This window comes from Delphinus delphis, chromosome X, assembly GCF_949987515.2.
Source record: "Delphinus delphis chromosome X, mDelDel1.2, whole genome shotgun sequence".
Classification (NCBI taxonomy): Eukaryota; Metazoa; Chordata; class Mammalia; order Artiodactyla; family Delphinidae; genus Delphinus; species Delphinus delphis.
The window spans coordinates 70,763,917-70,787,134 of NC_082704.1; the positions used below are offsets into that span (position 1 = coordinate 70,763,917).

The 23,218-nt window shown below is 41.1% G+C and overlaps 1 protein-coding gene across 4 annotated transcripts in view; it reads right to left on the bottom strand.

The window, feature by feature from the left end:
* Positions 1 to 16,280, bottom strand: part of YIPF6 (Yip1 domain family member 6) — a 34,586-nt gene extending 18,306 nt beyond the window's left edge. For 2 of the 4 annotated variants that reach the window (XM_060002472.1, XM_060002471.1), the window contains exon 1: positions 15,929 to 16,280. In XM_060002472.1, the coding sequence (XP_059858455.1) occupies positions 15,929 to 15,985 (57 nt within the window). In that variant the 5' untranslated portion in view covers positions 15,986 to 16,280. Of the gene's footprint in view, positions 1 to 11,441; positions 11,534 to 15,894 lie in introns of those variants that run through there. The other 2 variants (XM_060002474.1, XM_069540365.1) reach the window with 2 other exon arrangements.
* Positions 16,281 to 23,218: the final 6,938 nt, after the last annotated feature.

Here is a 23,218-nt window from a genome sequence, read left to right on the forward strand (position 1 = left end):
CGCGTCCAGAGCCTGTGCTCCACAGCGGGAGAGGCCACAACAGTGAGAGGCCCGTGTACCGCAAAAAAAAAAAAAAAAAAAAAAAAAAAAAATCATTGTACATCTTAAACTTGTACAATGTTATATGCCAATAATATCTCAATAAAACTAGAAAATAACAAAAAAGAACACCCCAAAACAGAACAGAGCATACAAGAACTGTGGGTCGATATTAAACAGTCTAATTTGTATATTACTGAAATCCCACAAGAGGAGAAAGATAATGGATCTGAAAAAAATATTTGAAAAGGTAACAACTGAATTGTTTTCCAAAAATAACGAAGACATCAAATGACAGATCCAAGCCCAGAAAACCCCAATCAAGATAAATACCTCGGGCTTCCCTGGTGGCGCAGTGGTTGAGAATCTGCCTGCCAATGCAGGGGACACGGGTTCGAGCCCTGGTCTGGGAAGATCCCACATGCCGCGGAGCAACTAGGCCCGTGAGCCACAACTACTGAGCCTGCGCATCTGGAGCCTGTGCCCCGCAACAAGAGAGGCTGCGACAGTGAGAGGTCCGTGCACTGCGATGAAGAGTGGCCCCCGCTCACCACAACTAGAGAAAGCCCTCGCACAGAAACGAAGACCCAACACAGCCAAATAAATAAATAAATAAAATTTTAAAAAATAAATAAAAATTATATTAAAAAAGATAAATACCTAAAGACAAAAGCAAAAATCCACAAACCTAAACACATTCACACTACTGAAAACCAAAGATAAAGAGGAAAACCTTAAAGTCTGCCAGAGAAAAAAGACATTGCAATCAGAGGAAACAGGTAACAGACATCTCACCCAAAACTACACAAGGCAGAAGAAAATGGACACACCTTTAGAGTGCTGAACAAATAAAACTGTCAACCCAGAATTCTAAACCCAGCAAAAATAGCTATTAAAAATGAAGGCAAAACAATGACATTTTTCAGATGAGCAAAAGCTGAAACATGCACTATAAGAAATGTTAAAGTATGATCTTCAGAAAGGAATATGATATCAGAAGGAGATTTGGATTTACACAAGGAAATGAAGATAACCAGAAGTGGTTTAAATGATGGTAAATATAAAAAATATTTTATTTTTAATTATTCTAAAAGATGACTGCCTAAAGCAGAGGTCACCAAACTTCTTCTGTGAAGGACCCAAATAGTAAATATTTTAGGTTTTGAGAGCCAAATGGTTTCTGTTGCAGTTGCTCAACTCTGCCACTGTAGCATGAAAGCAATCAAAGACAATACATAAAAAATTATGTTTGGGGGCTTCCCTGGTGGCGCAGTGGTTGGGGGTCCGCCTGCCGATGCGGGGGGCACAGGTTCGTGCCCTGGTCTGGGAGGATCCCACGTGCCGCGGAGTGGCTGGGCCCGTGAGCCATGGCCGCTGGGCCTGCGCGTCCAGAGCCTGTGCTCCGCGGCGGGAGGGGCCACGGCAGTGGGAGGCCTGCGTACTGCAAAAAAAAATTATGTTTGGCTGTGTTCCAATGAAACCTTATTTACAAAAATAGGTAGTGGGCCAGACTTTAAATTATAAAAATATAACATTTAGGAGATAACTGGAAATTTGAACACCGACAAGATATTTGATATTAGGGAATTATTGATTTTTTAGATGTACTAATGATATTGTGGTTATGTTCTTTAAAAACAGAATCCTTATCTTTTAGAGATACATATCAAATATTTACTAATGTAATGATGCTGGGGATTTGCTTCAAAATAGTATAGAGAAAAGCGGGTAGGGCTATAGAAGAAAGAAGATTGGCCATAAACTGGTAATTATTATTGAAGGTTGGGTACCTGAGGGTCCACATTACCATTCTACTTTTGTGTGTTTGAAATTTTTCTTAATAAAAAGTTAAAAAATAAACAAAAAATTCCTAATTTTAGGGACCATCTAAGTTCTTTTTCCTTTTTGCCTCCCCTCCCCAGGCCAAAATGAATCTAAATATAATCAAGCCTCTGGATCTTAAAGTTTACAGGCAATATGTGGACAGAGGCACATACTAAAAATACCACAAGGATACAATCAGCCAAATACAGAAAGTGGAGAATTCTACAAGAGAAATGACTGAATTTAAACAAATAAATTACATTAAAAAGAGAACACATATATTAAAAGAGACTTATTGGGACTTTCCTGGTGGCTCAGTGGTTAAGAATCCACCTGCCAACACAAGGGACACGGGTTTCAGCCCTGGTCTGGGAAGATCCCACATGCCGCAGAGCAACTAAGCCCATGCACCACAACTACTGAGCCTGCACAAGCCACACACCTACTGAGCCTGCGTGCCACAACTACTGAAGCCCACGCGCCTAGAGCCCATGCTCACAACAAAAGAAGCCACCGCAATGAGAAGCCTGTGTACTGCAACAAAGAGTAGCCCCTGCTCGCCGCAACTAAAGCCTGCATGCAGCAACAAAAACCCAACACAGCCAAAAATAAAATAAATTTTTAAAAAAACAAACAAACAAAGGAAAAGAAATGTTCCTTTAGAGAAAAGAGAGACTTACTAACCAAATGCAATTTGTTGACCTTGTTTGGATCCCGATTTGGACAAATTGTAAAAACACATTTTTTTTTTTTAGAAAATTGGGAGGTGAATAGAGATTAGATGATATTAAGGAGTGATTATTATTATGTTATGTGTGATAACAAAACAAAAGTCCTTACCTATTAGGGAAACATACTGAAGTATTATGGGTAAAGTGATATGTCTCAGATTTGCTTTAAAACACTCACAAAAGATTATGAAAGACAAGGAAAGACTGAAGAACGATTACAAACTGAAGGAAACTAAGGAAAAATAACAGCTAAATGCAATGTGAGATCCTGGATAAGATCCTGGAACAAAAAAGGACATTCGTGGAAATCCTGATAAAATTCAAATAAGATCTGTAGTTTAATAGTGTTGTACCAATGTTAACTTCCTGGTTCTGATCACTGTACTATGGTTATATACAATGTTAACACTAGAGGAAGCTGGGTGAGGGGTATACAGGAACTCTCTGTACCATTTTTGCAATTTTTCTGTATGTCTAAAATCAGTTCAAAATAAAAAGGTTAAAATAATACTCCAGAAAAAAATATGGTGGGGAAATAAAAAAGAATAGCAGAATGTTGATAGGTATATGGGTTTCGTTATACTACTCTTTATTTACATATTTGAAAGCTTCCATAGTAAAATGGTAAAATATATCACTTCCTTGTTTCGGCCATTCCCTCAAACTACTCTCCTTCCTCTCATCTTCTCTGATCAAACCGCTCTTCACTCTCCCACTCTCTTAATCCTTTGTAGTCTACACTAGTCTTCCCACAACTTTACTGATAGTGCTAATAGTGACCTCATAATCAAGAAATAAAAGAATCTGGGGACTTCCCTGGCAGTCCAGTGGTTAAGACTCCGTGCTTCCAATGCAGGGGGTGCAGGTTCGATCCCTGGTGGGGGAACTAAGATCCCACATGCCCCGGGGCATGGCCAAAAAAATAAAAAATAAATAAATGAAAGAAAACCTGCAAGCAAAAAAAAGAAAAACAAAAGAAATACAGGGCTTCTGGAAGATGGCGGAAGAGTCAGACGCAGAGATCACCTTTCTTCCCACAGATACACCAGAAATACATCTACACGTGGAACAACTCCTACAGAACACCTTCTGAACACTGGCAGAAGACCTCAGACCTCCCAAAAGGCAAGAAACCCCCCCACGTACCTGGGTAGGGCAAAAGAAAAAAGAATAAACAGAGACAAAAGGATAGGGACGGGACCTGCACCAGTGGGAGGGAGCTGTGAAGGAGGAAAGGTTTCCACACACTAGGAAACCCCTTCGCGGGCAGAGACTGCGGGTGGCGGAGGGGGAAGCTTCAGAGCCGTGGAGGAGAGCACAGCAACAGGGGTGCGGAGGGCAAAGCGGAGAGATTCCCGCACAATGGATCGGTGCCAACTGGCACTCACCAGCCCGAGAGGCTTGTCTGCTCACCCACCTGAGCGAGCAGGGCCTGGAGCTGAGGCTCGGGCTTCAGTCGGAGCGCTGGGAGAGGACTGGGGTTGGCGGCATGAACACAGCCTGCAGGGGGTTGGTGCAGCACAGCTAGCCAGGAGGGAGTCCGGGGAAAAGTCTGGACCTGCCGAAGAGGCAAGAGACTTTTTCCTCCCTCTTTGTTTCCTGGTGTGCAAGGAGAAGGGATTAAGAGCGCTGCTTAAAGGAGCTCCAGAGACGGGCTCGAGCCGGGGCTAAAAGCGCGGACTCCAGAGACGGGCATGAGACTCTAAGGCTGCTGCCGCCGCCAACAAGAAGTCTGTGTGCGGGCACAGATCACTACACACCCCCCTTCCGGGGAGCCTGTGGAGCCCGCCACTGCCAGGGTCCCGGGATCCAGGGACAACTCCCCCGGAAGAACGCACGGCGCGTCTCAGGCTGGTGCGACATCATGCTGGCCTCTGCCACCGCAGGCTCGCCCCACACTCCCTGTCCCTCCCTCCCCCCGAACCTGAGTGAGCCAGAGTCCCCGAATCAGCTGCTACTTTAACCCTGTCCTGTCTGAGCGAAGAACAGACGCCCTCCAGCGACCTACACACAGAGGAGGGGCCAAATCCAAAGCTGAGCCCCTGGGAGCTGTGAGACCAAAGAAGAGAAAGGGAAATCTCTCCCAGCAGCCTCAGAAGCAGCGGATTAAAGCTCCACAAACAACTTGACGTACCCTGCAGCTGTGGAATACATGAATAGACAACAAATCATCCCAAATTAAGGAGGTGGACTTTGAGAGGAAGATTTATGATTTTATTCCCCTTTTCCTATTTTTGTGAATGTGTATGTGTATTCTTCTCTGTGAGATTTTGTCTGTATAGCTTTGCTTCCACCATTTGTCCTAGGGTTCTATCCGTCCGTTTTTTGTTTGTTTTTTTTAAATTCTTTTTCTTAATAATTCTTTTTTATTTTATTAACTTTCTTTTATTTTATTTTATCTTTTTCCTTACTTTCTTTCCTTCCCTCCTTCCCTCCTTAAGACAACGAATCATCCCAAATTGAGGAGGCGGACTTTGAGAGCAAGATTTATAATTTTTTCCCCTTTTCCTCTTTTTGTGAGTGTGTATGTGTATGCTTCTGTGTGAGATTTTGTCTGTATATCTTGGCTTCCACCATTGGTCCTAGGGATCTATCCATCCATTTTTTCTTTTTCTTCTCTTAATAATTATTTTTTTATTTTAATAACTTTATTAAATTTTATCTTACTTTATATTATTTTACTTTATCTTCTTTCGTTCTTATTTTCCTTCCTTCCTCCTTCCCTCCTTCCTTCCTCCCTCCCTCCCTCCCTCTCTCCTTTCTTTCTTTCTTTCTTTCTTCTACTAATTCTTTCTTTCTACTTTTTCTCCCTTTTAGTCTGAGCCGTGTGGATGAAAGGCTCTTGGTGCTGCAGCCAGGAGTCAGTGCTGTGCCTCTGAGGTGGGAGAGCCAACTTCAAGACACTGGTCAACAAGAGACCTCCCACCTCCACATAGTATCAAACAGCAAAAATCTCCCAGAGATCTCGATCTCCACACCAGCACTCAGCTTCACTCAACGACCAGCAAGCTACAGTGCTGGACACCCTATGCCAAACAACTAGCAACACAGGAACACAACCCCACCCATTAGCAGAGAGGCTGCCTAAACTAATAATAAGTCCACAGACACCCCAAAACACACCACCAGAGGTGGACCTGCCCACCAGAAACACAAGATCCAGCCTCATCCACCAGAACACAGGTACTAGTCCCCTCCACCAGGAAGCCTACACAACCCACTGAACCAACCTTAGCCACTGGGGACAGACACCAAAAACAACAGAAACTACGAACGTGCAGCCTGCAAAAAGGACACCCCAAACACAGTAAGATAGGAAAAATGAGAAGACAGAAAAACGCACAGCAGATGAAGGAGCAAGATAAAAACAAATGAAGAGGAAATAGGCAGTCTACCTGAAAAACAATTCAGAATAATGATAGTAAAGATGATCCAAAACCTTGGAAATAGAATAGAGAAAATACAAGAAACATTTAACAAGGACCTAGAAGAACTAAAGATGAAACAAATAACGATGAACAACACAATAAATGAAATTAAAAATACTCTACTCTAGATGGGATTAATAGTAGAATAACTGAGGCAGAAGAACGGATAAGTGACCTGGAAGATAAAATAGTGGAAATAACTACTGCAGAGCAGAATAAAGAAAAAGAATGAAAAGAACTGAGGACAGTCTCAGAGACCTCTGGGATAACACTAAACGCACCAACATTCAAATTCTAGGGGTTCCAGAAGAAGAAGAGAAAAAGAAACGGACTGAGAAAATATTTGAAGAGATTATAGCTGAAAACTTCCCTAATATGGGAAAGGAAATAGTTAATCAAGTCCAGGAAGCACAGAGAGTCCCATGCAGGATAAATACAAGGAGAAACACACCAAGACACATATTAATCAAACTGTCCAAAATTAAATACAAAGAAAACATATTAAAAGCAGCAAGGGAAAAACAACAATAACACACAAGGGAATCCCCATAAGGTTAACAGCTGATCTTTCAGCAGAAACTCTGCAAGCCAGAAGGGACTGGCAGGACATATTTAAAGTGATGAAGGAGAAAAACCTGCAACCAAGATTACTCTACCCAGCAAGGATCTCATTCAGATTTGATGGAGAAATTAAAACCTTTACAGGCAAGCAAAAGCTGAGAGTTCAGCACCACCAAACCAGCTTTACAACAACTGCTAAAGGAACTTCTCTAGGCAAGAAACACAAGAGAAGGAAAAGACCTACAATAACGAACCCAAAACAATTAAGAAAATGGGAATAGGAACATACATATCGATAATTACCTTAAACGTAAATGGACTAAATGCTCCCACCAAAACACACAGATTGGCTGAATGGATACAAAAAAAAGACCCATATATTTGCTGCCTACAAGAGACCCACTTCAGACCTAGAGACACATACAGACTGAAAGTGAGGGGATGGAAAAAGATATTTCATGCAAATGGAAACCAAAAGAAAGCTGGAGTAGCAATTCTCATATCAGACAAAATAGACTTTAAAATAAAGACTATTAGAAGAGAGAAAGAGGGACACTACATAATGGTCAAGGGATCGGTCCAAGAAGAAGATATAACAATTGTAAATATTTATGCACCCAACATAGGAGCACCTCAATACATAAGGCAAATACTAACAGCCATAAAAGGGGAAATCAACAGTAACACATTCATAGTAGGGGACTTTAACACCCCACTTTCACCAATGGACAGATAATCCAAAATGAAAATAAATAAGGAAACACAAGCTTTAAATTATACATTAAACAAGATGAACTTAATTGATATTTATAGGACATTCCATCCAAAAACAACAGAATACACATTTTTCTCAAGTGCTCATGGAACATTCTCCAGGATAGATCATATCTTAGGTCACAAATCAAGCCTAGTTAAATTTAAGAAAATTGAAATTGTATCAAGTATCTTTTCAGACCACAACGCTATGAGACTAGATATCAATTACAGGAAACGACCTGTAAAAAATACAAACACATGGAGGATAAACAACACACTACTTAATAACGAAGTGATCACTGAAAAAATCAAAGAGGAAATAAAAAATTACCTAGAAACAAATGACAATGGAGACATGATGACCCAAAATCTATGGGATGCAGCAAAAGCAGTTCTAAGAGGGAAGTTTAAAGCAATGCAATCCTAACAGGAGACATCTCCAATAAACCACCTAACCTTGCACCTAAAGCAATTAGAGAGAAGAACAAAAAAACCCCAACGTTAGCAAAAAGAAAGAAATCATAAAACTCAGATCAGAAATACATGAAAAAGAAATGAAAGAAACGATAGCAAAGATCAATAAAACTAAAAGCTGGTTCTTTGAGAAGATAAACAAAATTGATAAACTCAACAAGACTCAACAAGAGTTGAGACTCAACAAGAAAAAACTCATTAGCCAGACTCAACAAGAAAAAAAGGGAGAAGACTCAAATCAATAGAATTAGAAATGAAAAAGGAGAAGTAACAACTGACACTGCAGAAATACAAAAGATCATGAGAGATTACTACAAGCAAATCTATGCCAATAAAATGGACAACCGGGAAGAAATAGACAAATTTTAGAAATGCACAACCTGCCAAGACTGAATCAGGAAGAAATAGAAAATATGAACAGACCAAACACAAGCACTGAAATTGAAACTTTGATTAAAAATCTTCCAAGAAACAAAAGCCCAGGAACAGATGGCTTCACAGGCGACTTCTATCAAACATTTAGAGAAGAGATAACACCTATCCTTCTCAAACTCTTCCAAAATATAGCAGAGGGAGGAACACTCCCAAACTCATTGTACAAGGCCACCATCAGCCTGATACCAAAACCAGACAAGGATGTCACAAAGAAAGAAAACTACAGGCCAATATCACTGATGAACATAGATGCAAAAATCCTCAACAAAATACTAGCAAACAGAATCCAACAGCACATTAAACGGATCATACACCATGATCAAGAGGGGTTTACCCCAGGAATGCAAGGATTCTTCAATATATGCAAATCAATCAACGTGATACACCATATTAACAAGCTGAAGGAGAAAAACCATGTGATCACCTCAGTAGATGCAGAGAAAGCTTTCGACAAAATTCAACACCCATTTTTGATAAAAACCTTGCAGAAAGCAGCCATAGAGGGAACTTTCCTCAACATAACAAAGGCCATATATGACAAACCCACAGCCAACATCATCCTCAATGGTGAAAAACTGAAAGCATTTCCACTAAGATCAGGAACAAGACAAAGCTGCCCACGCTCACCACTCTTATTGAACATAGTTTTGGAAGTTTCAGCCACAGCAATCAGAGAAGAAAAGGAAATAAAAGGAATAAAAATGGGAAAAGTAGAAGTAAAGCTGTCACTGTTTGCAGATGACATAGAGAATCCTAAAGATGCTACCAGAAAACTACTAGAGCTAATCAATGAATTTGGGAAAGTAGCAGGATGCAAAATTAATGCACAAAAATCTCTGGCATTCCTAAACACTAATGATGAAAAATCTGAAAGTGAAATCAAGAAAACACTTCCATTTACCATGGCAACAAAAAGAATAAAATATCTAGGAATAAACCTACCTAAGGAGACAAAAGACCTGTATGCAGAAAATTATAAGACACTGATGAAAGAAATTAAAGATGATACAAATAGATGGAGAGATATACCATGTTCTTGGATTGGAAGAATCAACATTGTGAAAATGATGCTACTACCCAAAACAAACTACAGATTCAATGCAATCCCTATCAAACTACCACTGGCATTTTTTACAGAACTAGAACAAAAAATTTCACAATTTGTATGGAAACACAAAAGACCCCGAATAGCCAAAGCAATCTTGAGAACAAAAAACGGAGCTGGAGAAATCAGGCTCCCTGACTTCAGACTATACTACAAAGCTACAGTAATCAAGACAGTATGGTACTTGCACAAAAACAGAAAGATAGATCAATGGAACAGGATAGAAAGCCCAGACATAAACCCACACACATATGGTCATCTTATCTTTGATAAAGGAGGCAGGAATGTACAGTGGAGAAAGGACAGCCTCTTTAATAAGTGGTGCTGGGAAAACTGGACAGGTACATGTAAAAGTATGAGATTAGATCACTCCCTAACACCATACACAAAAATAAGCTCAAAATGGATTAAAGCCCTAAATGTAAGACCAGAAACTATCAAACTCTTAGAGGAAAACATAGGCAGAACACTCTATGACATAAATCACAGCAAGATCCTTTTTGACCCACCTCCTAGAGAAATGGAAATAAAATAAACAAATGGGACCTAATGAAACTTCCAAGCTTTTGCACAGCAAAGGAAACCATAAACAAGACCAAAAGACAACCATCAGAATGTGAGAAAATATTTGCAAATGAAGCAACTGACAAAGGATTAATCTCCAAAATTTACAAGCAGTTCATGCAGCTCAATAACAAAAAAACAAACAACCCAATCCAAAAATGGGCAGAAGACCTAAACAGACATTTGTCCAAAGACGATATACAGACTGCCAACAAACACATGAAAGAATGCTCGACATCATTAATCATAAGAGAAATGCAACTCAAAACTACAATGAGATATCATCTCACACCAGTCAGAATGGCCATCATCAACAAATCTAGAAACAATAAATGCTGGAGAGGGTGTGGAGAAAAGGGAACCCTCTTGCACTGTTGGTGGGAATGTAAATTGATACAGCCACTGTGGAGAACAGTGTGAAGGTTCCTTAAAAAACTACAAATAGAACTACCATATGACCCAGCAATCCCACTACTGGGCATATACCCTGAGAAGACCATAATTCAAAAAGAGTCATGTACCAAAATATTCACTGCAGCTCTATTTACAATAGCCCAGAGATGGAAACAATCTAAGTGTCCATCATCGGATGAATGGATAAAGAAGATGTGGCACATATATACAATGGAATATTACTCAGCCATAAAAAGAAACGAAATTGAGCTATTTGTAATGAGGTGGATAGACCTAGAGTCTGTCATACAGAGTGAAGTAACTCAGAAAGAGAAAGACAACTACCATATGCTAACACATATATATGGAATTTAAGAAAAAAATAAATGTCATGAAGAACCTAGGGGTAAGACAGGAATAAAGACACAGACCTACTAGAGAATGGACTTGAGGGTATGGGGAGGGGGAAGGGTAAGCTGTGACAAAGCGAGAGAGAGGCATGGACATATATACACTACCAAACGTAAGGTAGATAGCTAGTGGGAAGCAGCCGCATAGCACAGGGAGATCAGCTCGGTGGTTTGTGACCACCTGGATGGGTGGGATAGGGAGGGTGGGAGGGAGGGAGACGCAAGAGGAAACAGATATGGGAACATATGTATATGTATAACTGATCCACTTTGTTATAAATCAGAAACTAACACACCATTGTTAAGCAATTATACTCCAATGAAGATGTTAAAAAAAAAAAGAAATATAAGAATCCTTCCTCAGTTTCACCCTTTGAATATTCTTCAGCACTTAATGTGTAAACCAACCTGTTTTGAAGTCATTATTCTCCCTTTACTACTACGATACTGCCCTTTCAAGCTCCAGGATTGCTTGTTTTGAGCTTTCTTGCTGCCTGCTACTGCTAGGGTAGACGGGGCAGTGCAGAAGGAATGGCCTTTGAAGCCAAACGGGCCTTTGCCCTCCCTTGGAAACAACACTGCTACAAGAATTAGATAACACCTGCATGCACCTAGCACATAGTCAATGCTCAACATGTGGTATCTGGATAGCCTTGGTTAAGAGTGCAAGCTCCTGGAGGCAGGCAGCCTGAGTTCCAATCCTAGCTCCATCATTTACTACCTGTGTGACAATGAGCAGGTTCCTTTTCCTCTCTGTGCCTCAGTTTCCTCATCTGTAAAATTGAGATGATGGTACTATCATCACAGGGTTGTCCTGAGGAAGAAATATATTAATACAAGTAAACCACTTAGTAGCAGGCTCACAGAAGGGGACAGATACATGTCAAGAGCTCAGGTTCAAGATTCCCAGGGAGTCGATTCAGGTTCTGTCACTGCTGTAGAATAAAGTATTTGGCTAGCCTTTGTCCTTTGTTCCTGGGAGGTAGCCTCTAAACTCCTGGGATTTCCTAAATGATAGTAATATTTTTGTTATTCATAGTGGGCCCTAATAGTTTAGCTAACAGGTGAGCCCTGGTAGACAGCTAGTTTATGTTAATGAGATGACAGCATGGTGGCTAACCACTGCTAAAAGACCAAACACAAGATTAGAGGATTGGGGGGTTTGAGTCCTGTGATACAAACCTGGCCTCTTGGAAGCGGAGGAGGCAATGATCCATTCAACCACACCTACATAATGAAAACTCAATAAAAACTAGATATGTGGGTGACCTTTCCTGGTTGGCAATATTCTGCATATTGTCACACATCAATGTATCAGGAGAGTAACAGGGTCCTGTCCTGACTCCACAGAGAGAAGACAAGGACATTTTGTGTTAGGGACCATCTCAGACCTCAACCTAAGCATCTCCCCCTTCTGCTGGTTTCTGTTGTATCCTTTTGCTATAATAAAAGTGTAATTTTAAGTACAGCATTGTCCTGAGTTCTGTGAATCATTCTAGGGAATTACAGAGCCTGAGGGGATCACGGGAACTCCTGAATTTGTAGCCAGTAGGTCAGAAGTGAGGGTGGTCCTGGTCCTTCAGCTGGTATCTGAAGTGAGGACATTCTTATGGAAGACTGTGCCCTTAACTGGGGAAGTTTGGCCTAACTCCAGCTACTTGGTTTCAGAAGTCACTGCAGTCACTAAAGTGCCATGTGATTCCCACTCATCCCCCATCCCAACCCTTCCTCAGTATCTCTTCCCCAGAGAATCAGTGACATTGCTCAGCGAACTGAGGCAGGATCTGTGGCTCTCTAGCCCCATATATGAGACAATACCACCAGGACCTCAGCTAGTGGACCCTGCTCTGACTAGCCCCTCAGTGGAGATGAAAGGTGACTTGGACCCCATGTCCCTCCCCTTCCTCTGTGCAGGCAGCCTTGTGCACATACATACACATGTGTGCACATAAACACATGTGCACACTTTGCTGCCTGGCTTGGGCCAATGAGGGGAGGAGATAGAGGCAGGGCCAAAAACACACAGTAAAAGCAGGGACTGCAGCCTTAAGAAAGTGGCTGGGAGCAGATGGCTCATACTATTGACCAAAATCCTAAAGAGAGAAAGGAGTCAACAAGGTGGAGGGAGAGGTGGGGTGGATCAAGCAGGAAACAGTTCAGTCCAAGAGGTGGAGGTCGGGGCTTAGTGGCATGGTCTCTAGCCAGCACCTTCACCTGGGACCAGCTTCCTTCCAGACCCCAGGCTACAGCGATTATTATGGCTCTTTTTCCTGCTCCTTAAACAGACAGGCAATAGACAGGCATTACCCAATATTCTGTATTTTCAACTCTATGCAGATGACTCCTAAATCAACCTTTCTAGTCCTGACCTCTTGTGAGCCCTTAAGTCCAGATTTCAGTGTCCAACTACCTGTTGGATATCTATTGGATGGCCTGCCAATATCTCAAACTAAACATTTCCAAAAGTGAATTAATCAACTTTTAGGGCCCTCATTCTCCTCTTCTGTATTTCTGTTCAGGGTATCACTTCCTCCCATTTGTCTATAGTCTTGTTTTTCAAAATGTGATACTGGGAGGAGCAGCAGCAGCACCACCTGACAGCTTATTAGAAATGCAGAATCTTAGGCCTCATCCCAGACCTACTAAATCAGAATCTGCAATTTAACAAAATACCCCAGATGACTGCTATGCACATTAAAGTTTGAAAAGCACTATGTAAGACACATTCTCCCTAGCACTGCAAACCCTCGAGCATTCCGCCTTACTCAAATCTTCACATCTGCTACTGCTGTAGTCCAAACAGTCATCAATTCTTCCTGGAACTACCGCAAACACTTGCACTGGTATCCTAGATTCCAGATACTCCCCATGGTAACTCCTCTGTTGTGTTGTCAAATTCATGATTTAAAACGCTTCCCTCCTCAAAAATTTCCAGTGGCTCCTTGTTGCCTATTAAACCTCCCGGCATAGTAGTCAATAAGAAGAAATAACACTACATGATTATTATGTGCCAGGCACTCTACCAAGTGTTTTATATGTTTTAACTCATTTAATCCACTGAACAACCCTGTAAGTATTACTTTATCTCCATTTTACAGACAGGGAAACTGAGGCATGGAGGGGTTTGGTAATTTCCCCAATATCCTACAGTTAGTTAAGTGACAGAGCATAGAACCAAACCTAGACGACTTGACCCCAGAGCACACATCCATAACCACTGTTCCATATTGCCTCCCTAATTTAGTAGCCTTATCTTTTAAGGTTTACCTCCTAATACTTCCCTGTGCTTCAGCCAAAGTAATCTCTCTGTTGTTCTGCAAATGCATTAGCACCTCCTAACCTCTGTACCTTCACCAATGAGAGGATCTGTAGCATTACTGGAAATAGTCTTGGTTTCAGAAGCAGACCTAAGTTCAATTTTCAGCCTAGCCACCCTGGGGAAATCATCAAATCTCTCTGAGTCTCATCCCCTCACCTGCAAGTAAAACATAGTTCAAAAACCACCTGAACTAGCTGCTGTGAAGTTTAGAAAATATGCAGAGGATGTTTAGTACAATCCTGGCACATAGCAGGTGGTCAATCATTGATAGCTCTTATGCTCACCTGCAATTCAAATCCTACCCATCCTCTGAGGCCCCCTCAAATGTAACTTCTACCATGTAGCTTGCTTCATCACCCCAACTAGACATGATAGCATCTTCTTTTAAATTTTGTTAATATTTTATGTGTAACTTTCTTATATAGTGTCTTATTTTAGCATTATACATTTGTCTTATCCCTACAAATTAGACTGTAAGCATAAGGAAAGGCCATTTGTATTTCCTAAAGCAACTAGCATAGTGTATTACACACTGTGGGAGTTCAATAAACATTGTTGAATAGAAGTGGACTGGATACTGAGTAATGAGTAACCAGAACCACTAAAATTAATTGGGGGAAAGCTTCATAAAAGAGAAGTGGGTCAGTTTAGACGAAAGGAACTAAAAACACCTAAGCACCTGTAACTACGTCATACCAGGCACTATGCATATACTAGTTCATTTAGTACTCTAATTCTGTGGTGACTTACTACCCTCATTTTCCAAATGAGGAAACTGGGGTTCAGAGTGACTTCCTCAAGGTCAGAAGTCTTCCATGAGAACTTGGACCTACTCACTCTCTTTCACTGTTGTATCTTCAGTGCCTAAAAGAGTGCCTGGAACATAGCGGATACTCAATAAATATCTGTCAAATGAAGTGATGAACAAACAGAGCTAGTAAGCAGAACCAAAACTAGAATCAGTTTCACCTGACTCCCAGGTCAGTCCTCTACTATGTTAAGTTGCCAATTTAAAACAGAGAAAAGGGATGTACCATTTATTGAGCAACTACTATATAATTAAACACTATTTGGTATATAACTAAACGTTTGGGAGGAGGGATTGGGGGGCAGAATGTTGAGCTGACTACACTCAGTTATGGCACTGATTGTGTTAGACACTTCACATAATTTGTCACTACAACTTTGTAAAAACTCTTTGAGGCAGGTATTTTTAACTCCATTTTACAGATGAAAAAACTCTCCATGAAATGACTTGCCCAAATTCACACAAGCGGCAGAGTGGGTGATAACTTTACCTCCAAGTTAACTTTAACTCCAAAGCCTGTGTTCTTAAATACCTGTTCAGGCTTTGGAATTGTAGTATTTGCAGTAGAAATCCTATCCTCTGCAGAGACAGGAGCAAGAGAGCATGAAGAGGACTGCAAGGAGCTGCGACAGGGAGGGCAGGGATAAAACCAAGACGACTGGGGGTCACTGAGCAAATCAACAGTCAAGTTATAACGTCCCATGGGAAGTAATCTCTCATTAATCCCAGAATGCTGCTACTCCAACAAGGGCTAGTGACAAGTCTCCATAAAATGAGGGGACAGCAGATGCAAAGATACTTAAATCGCCTAAAGCTCAGCATTTAACAAAATGCAGGGGACGAGGATAAAAAGGAAAGTGAATGAAAGTTTCACAAGAAGGCGTGGAAACAACGCGGGTGGGGGGAAGCGGTTAGCCCAAAGAACAGGCGCAGTGTTAGGACCTGGTCTGGCATCGGGTACAGGAAGGACCTGCCGTGAGGAAGGGATTCCGGCTCTTTCACGCCACGAGCCCGTCGCCCGACTTCCTTAAGGGGCATCTGCCTCACCCTCGGTCCCTTCTGTCGCAGAACCCAAGCTCACCAGGGGCCTGGGCGTTGCTGTCCCTGGGTCTCCGGGAGACTCCGCCGCTTCCGCCATCTTGGCCCTCCTTCTCCCGGGTCGCTCCCACAGGCCTTTGCGGAACCTGAGACGTGGAGGCCGCGCCCCGTCAGCGCGTCTGCGCGTGGCGGCCGCGTCACCGAAGAGCGCCTAGCAGCTGCTAGCGGCCCCGGCCCTCGGCCCTCCTCCCTTGTCCTCGGGGTGGGGGGCAGGGGTTCGCGTCGCCTCGCTTCCCTTCTTCTGGGCCACGGGTCTCGCTGGACACGCTCCCTTTTTAACACTCCACCCCGATCCTCAGCGCACTCCCGTCGGCCGCGGGGCCGCCACTTCCTTCTCTCCCCCTCCCACCTCTTCGCGCCCCGCCCCCGCCAGCGTCTGCTTCCGGCTCTCTGGAGGAGGCTCGGGGTGCCGCCTCCCACACCAGCACTGCACCTTAGGGAAAAAGCCTGCCCCTCCCCCAACGGCCGAGAGACTTCCTTTCCCAGTTGCTGAATAAAGGAATGAAGCGCACCTTAACAACTGCTCCCTCCACTGTCGCCCTCGCCTGGATGATTACCTGCGCTTCTCATTCCGCTACTTAGCAGCTTCCCACTTACTGGACTGTTACAAGCTTTCATACTGTCTCCACACCGACCTCCGAAATTGCTTTTCTCCCTCACCCCCTTGGGGTCGGGTGGGGGGAACTTCTCTGTATGCATTGGCCAACATTTTAATCCCACCACAATTTACCACAGTTTACAAAGTTGCTAAGCGATTTAGGGCAAGTACTGAAGATGTTCAAGGCTGAAAGAGGGCGATTATTGTAAGAATAACTTTTTAAAGAAAACTGCATGTCCCTATCTCGTTTTCCTGTCCTATCTCGGGACTTTCTCTGTGTTTCAGACTCCATTTCACCTCACCTCAGGCTAAAATGAGCTCAGGCAATACATCCATTGTTGATGCAAGCAATATGCAGGGTACTGAGTGCCCACTGGGGCAAATAATTACCAGTTTTCCACTTTTAACAAACAGGGTAGGGGATGATGTGAACTAGCCTTATTTTTTTGGATGGGCAATCTAGGAAAGCACACAAGTAGTAAACTTAAGAAGAAAGAATGTGGCTGTAGTGTGAAGAAATTCCCAAACTAATGAGATGTGTGTGTGTGTTTGTTGTTCTGTTTTGTTTAAATATTCTTATAATTCTCCTTCTCAGACCAAGCACAGTTTCAGTACTTGTGCAAATACTGATGGGAATAATATGAACATTTAGGCCAGTAGATATGAAACTTTTTTTAATGTTACAAGAGATTATTATGTATTGAATACAATTCCCCAGGCCCAGCCTCAGCTTCCCACACCTGCTCCACCCCTCCCACTACCATTCCCACCCTCAATGCCACCCCTACCCCTGTCCTGACCTCAGCACTCATTATCAGATTACCAAATCCGTTCCGGCTTCCCTGAGGCCATTAATAACCTCTTCTATTTCCTTGTCAACCTCCAAAATTAGTTATCTCTCCCCAACTGAAAACCACAACTTATACCACCCAGCCTCATCTCTTGGCCTCTTTACCACTCATTTCAAGATGGCCTTGATGCTGGCTTCAGAGGAGGACAGGCCATAAAACAATTGTTGAGGCAGTCAGTATTTGGCTTACCTAAGCATTATTTCAGTCTAAAAATGCCAGTTTTCCTTATTTAACTAATAGGGTACAGGTTGAGTGTGAGTTAATATGTTATGAAGAGAAACAGGAAGGAAGGTTATAGAGGAAGGGGTGGCATAGGGCTAAGCTCCTAAAATAGTAATTATTTTATGTTTTTAGTTGCAAGTATATCTCAGAAAATTGCCAAACTCACTCATCATTCTTTAATACACTACAATCATCACCCTCTGTTAGACTATGAACATTTACCACACAGCACGACTCACGGGACTTGCCCAAAATTGCTTAGAAAGTTTGTAAGTGTTAGAAGAGGGATTAACATTTAGACCAATAGGTATGAAGAACTTTGTTAGTTGTTCTAAATTACAAGACAATATAACGTACAACTCTGAAAACAACTGGAAAATATTGAGGAAACAGGCAGTTTCCTGGAGAAATGGTCAAAATTAACTCAAAAAGGAAGCAAGATATTTCGTGAGGACAAAATTTTGGAAGAAAATAATATATAAAAAGCAAGGTGCAGAACAGTTTATATCGTATGCTAACATCTATGTAAAAAAGTAGAAGGGAATATATATCCATATACTTGAATATTCACAGACTACGTCCCAATGACTACACAAGAAGCTGGTAACAGTGGTTGCCTCTGGGGGAGAAACTGAGGGACTAGAAATAAGAGATGAGAGGGACTATTTATTGACTTTCAAGGGAGGGCTATTCATTGTATGACCTTTCATGCAGTTTGAAATTTTTACTATATACATGTGTTACTTTAAAAAAAAAAAGTTGCCAAAGAGCTATCCTCCCCTCCCACCCCCAAGGTACTGGATGGTTTCCAAGGCTATCGTCAGGGAAGAAGAAATTTTCCTCTACCCATCTACATTCTTCTGGCTTGTCTAAGAATTAAATTGACATGAGAAAGATTAACAGGAGAAAATCAAACAAGATTTAATAACGTATACATGGAAGAGACCCAGAAAAACTGAGTAACTCACCAAAATAGCCAAAGCCCTCACCTTAAATACTATCCTCAGCTAAAGACAAAAGAGGATTTTGAGGGTGGGGAGCGTCAGTTATGGGAGGTTACCGGGAAAAGCACCATAAACAAGGGTGATTATGATGCAGATTTAAGTCATTCATATTTATGACCATGGTCAGAGCAAGTATGATTGATTGGCCAAGTGAAGGGGTCCCATCTAGCAATAACAAAAGTGGCTCGAACAAAACTATAACTTCTTTCTTCTAGAATAATTTTCCTAAGGACCATCCAATTAGAGCCTTGGAGAAATCCACCAAGAAGTACTTGGCATAGGTAAATGACCACAAATCCAACAATTGGATTAATTTTTAAAGTCTACATGGGACTTGTGCCAATGATAGAAAAACATTTGAGTTATGTGCAGAAGCCAAAGAAATGAAAAAACACAATAAATAATCATATGGATCAGGTCCAGCATCTTGGGATAGCTGTCTCGTTCTGATGTCTTCTTCTCCTCCTGGGGTGGGAGTCGTTTTTCCTCTGTTTGAGCATTGTTTTAAGGTGAGTTTGAAGTGAGCAGTCCTCTCTATGGACCAGTCCAGTGCAGGGGCCCTTTCAAGTGGGAAATATGAATCCAAGAATCAATTCCCTTCAGTTATGCTGTGCAAGAGCTAATTAAGAGTATCTGACAAGGGTCCTGTAATCTAGGTTGGAGAGAGTCCTTTCAATGATGTCTTTTCCAGTGTACATCATCTCCTGGTTGCAGGCCATGGGCCACCTGATCTTCATCCAAAGATAAGTTGATGTGATAAGCTTCAGAAACAATCTTAGTATGTCCTTTTAATAATTCAATTAAACTTTTGTGATAATGCAACATAGTAACAAGAAGCCATCCAGGAAGTGAGTCTTAAGCAGTAAATACAAAACCTCAAAGACAACAACACTAGAACCCAACATCTACAGAAACAATCTTTTTCTATCTAAAATTACCCTCATTTCTACAAAATATAGCCAAGTTGACTAATTTGCTTGCAAAATAAGTCTGGTTTCAATAAACTTTGCCTGATTATTTGCATAAGAGTAATTGATCACACAAGCTACTTTAAATTGGCTGTGCTGGAACGTTTCATAAGGAATCTCAGACTGAACTTTAAAAGGCCTTTCAAGGCCAGTAAAGCCACGCCAAGTGCTTGTCATCAGATTCGCCTGTACTACCTATATATAGATTGGGTGAATTCCTCCCTTCTCAAGGTCCTCAAAATATTTCAAGGTTCTGGGGCGGCCAGGAAGTGACCTTTCTTATTTACCTGGTAAGGCTGCTGGGCTCCTTGTAAGCAAGGTACCAGATTGTTTTTCCAAGGGGTTTTATGGCTCCATAAAGTTCACCTTAGTTCTTTAAAGCTATCTGATCATATCTGATTCTGTGCAATTTCTCAAATATGACATTCCAGTCAAAAACATGGTAACATAACCAATGTTTCCAATATGTCCTGTTATAAGAACAGACTCTTATCGAACTTATGCAAATAGCTACATTGCCATAAAGATAAGAATACTCACTGAGTTCCCAAATTCTGGAGGAATCAAGTAGTGAGAAAAGATGAATGCTACAATTCTGCTTACAAAGTTATAATTTACCAAATTGCTATAAGTCATAATTAACTTAAAGTGAAGGGTTTCCTTATATTTGGACAACCAAGATTAAAAACTAGTAATATTTCAGACAGAAAGTTATACAAACTAACATTCAGCCCTATGTAACTAATTCTTGTTGATCATGATCTTCTGTTAACAGTTTTATGAAGTCATCAGGGTTTCCTTTAGAATTCTTTATTTTTTTAAATTGGGGTATAATTGTTTTACACTGTTGTGTAGGTTTCTACTGTACAGTGAAGCAAAGTAGAGTTCCCTGTCCTATACAGCAGATTCTCATTTGTTATCTATTTTATACATATTAGTGTATATATGTCAATCCCAATCTCCCAATTCATCCCACGCCCCCCTTCCCCCCTTGGCGTCCATACGTATGTTCTCTATGTCTGTGTCTCTATCTCTGCCCAGCAAACAGGTTCATCTGTACCATTTTTCTAGATTCCACATATATGCATTAATATACGATATTTGTTTATCTGTTTCTGACTTACTTCACTCTGTATGACAGTCTCTAGATCCATCCACGTCTCTACAAATGACCCAATTTCATCCCGTTTTATGGCTGAGTAATATTCCATTGTATATATGTACCACATCTTCTTTATCCATTCATCTGTCTATGGACATTTAGGTTCCTTCCATGTCCTGGCTATTGTAAATAGTGCTGCAGTGAACATTGGGGTGCATGTGCCTTTTTGAATTATGGTTTTCCCTGAGTATACGCCCAGGAGTGGGATTGCTGGGTCATATGGTAATTCTATTTTTAGTTTTTTAAGGAACCTCCAGACTGTTCTCCATAGTGGCTGTATCAATTTACATTCCCACAAACAGTGCAAGGGGGTTCCCTTTTCTCCACACTAGGAAAACTGGACAGCTACATGTAAAAGAATGGAATTAGAACACTCCCTAACACCATACACAAAAATAAACTCAAAATGGATTAAAGACCTAAATGTAAGGCCAGAAACTATCAAACTCTTAGAGAAAAACATAGGCAGAACACTCTTTGACATAAATCACAGCAAGATCTTTTTTGACACACCTCCTAGAGAAGTGGAAATAAAAACAAAAATAAACAAATGGGACCTAATGAAACTTCAAAGCTTTTACACAGCAAAGGTAACCATAAACAAGAAGAAAAGACAACCCTCAGAATGGGAGAAAATAGTTGCAAATGAATCAATGGATAAGGGATTAATCTACAAAATATACAAACAGCTCATGCAGCTCAATATCAAAAAAACAAACAACCCAACCAAAAACTGGGCAGAAGGCCTAAATAGACATTTCTCCAAAGAAGACATACAGATGCCCAAGAGGCACATGAAAAGATGCTCAACATCACTAATAATTAGAGAAATGCAAATCAAAACTACAATGAGGTATCACCTCACACCAGTCAGAATAGTCATCATCAAAAAATCTACAAATAATAAATGCTGGAGAATTCTTTAATTTCTTAACCTGTTCACTGTTATGAGCTGAAAGTTATCAGAAACGTGTATTTGTCAAAAGGTTCTTTCTATGAATCTTCTGGAAGATGAAGCATTTTTACAGAAGCATCAGAGTACAAAAATAACTGTCTATAAAAGACAAAAGACTTAAAAAGCAAGGTTAAAGACCTGTTTACAAAGCAATTGTCAAAGAAATTTGTTGTTTTAGTGGCATACAATATTAAAACAATAATTAGAATTATGACTGATGATACTACATGAGGACATATTTAAATTTTAGAAATTTCACATAATTTCTAGAACATTTATATTAATGACAATTATCTATACTCTACAACCTAAGAAGGTTTATCACCACTCATTTAACAACGCTTCCCATGTAATTTAACATATAAAATTAGCCTTATTAGTTTAATGTCTTTCTTTGATAAGGAGAGAAAACAAATCTTGAGGTGCTCCGGAGGCATTCTGGAAAACCTCAATGTTATCTACAGGTCAAAAGAACTTCATTTAGAATTTGATTTTGGGGAAGTTTGTCAAATATATTAAAAAGGGTTTAAAACACTTGGTCAAATAGGATCATAGGTCACTATGTAACAGTACTTAGTTATCCACCCAAGCAAAGTGACAAAAGATTTCAAAAGCAAAATACAGAAAGTTGCAACCGTTTACTTAAAAGGTAAAAAATTGGGCTTCCCTGGTGGCGCAGTGGTTGAGAATCTGCCTGCCAATGCAGGGGACACGGGTTTGAGCCCTGGTCTGGGAAGATCCCACATGCCGCGGAGGAACTAGGCTCGTGAGCCACAACTACTGAGCCTGTGCATCTGGAGCCTGTGCTCCACAAGAGAGGCCGCGATAGTGAGAGGCCCGCGCAACGCGATGAAGAGTGGCCCCTGCTTGCCGCAACTAGAGAAAGCCCTCGCACAGAAACGAAGACCCAACACAGCCAAAAATAAATAAATAAATATTTTTTTTAAAAGGTAAAAAATCTTTACTATCTGTTATCAAGAGCATATCAATATCCCATTAAAACTTTGTGCTCTTAACAGAGAGAAAACCAAATTCAGGTTTTGCACCATCTTACAATTTATTCTAATCTTAGCCAGTCTTGATCACATACAGAACTCTATTCTCAAGGCTTCTCTTCGACAAAACTTCTATAACTTCCTTTTTTTTTTTTTTTTTTTTTTTTGTAGGTACGCGGGCCTCTCACTGTTGTGGCCTCTCCCGTTGCGGAGCACAGGCTCCAGACGTGCAGGTTCAGTGGCCATGGCTCACGGGCCCAGCCGCTCCGTGGCATGTGGGATCTTCCCGAACCGGGGCACGAACCCGTGTCCCCTGCATTGGCAGGCGGACTCTCAACCACTGCGCCACCAGGGAAGCCCTAACTTACTTTTTTTTTAACCTTTAGATTTTTGTCCTATGTTTTCCTTTTCTCTCTCTCTCTTTTTTTATAGGATTTCATTTTACTTTAATTTTTTTATTTTAAAAAATTTATTGTATTCAAGTATAGTTGATTTACAATGTTGTGTTAATTTCTGCT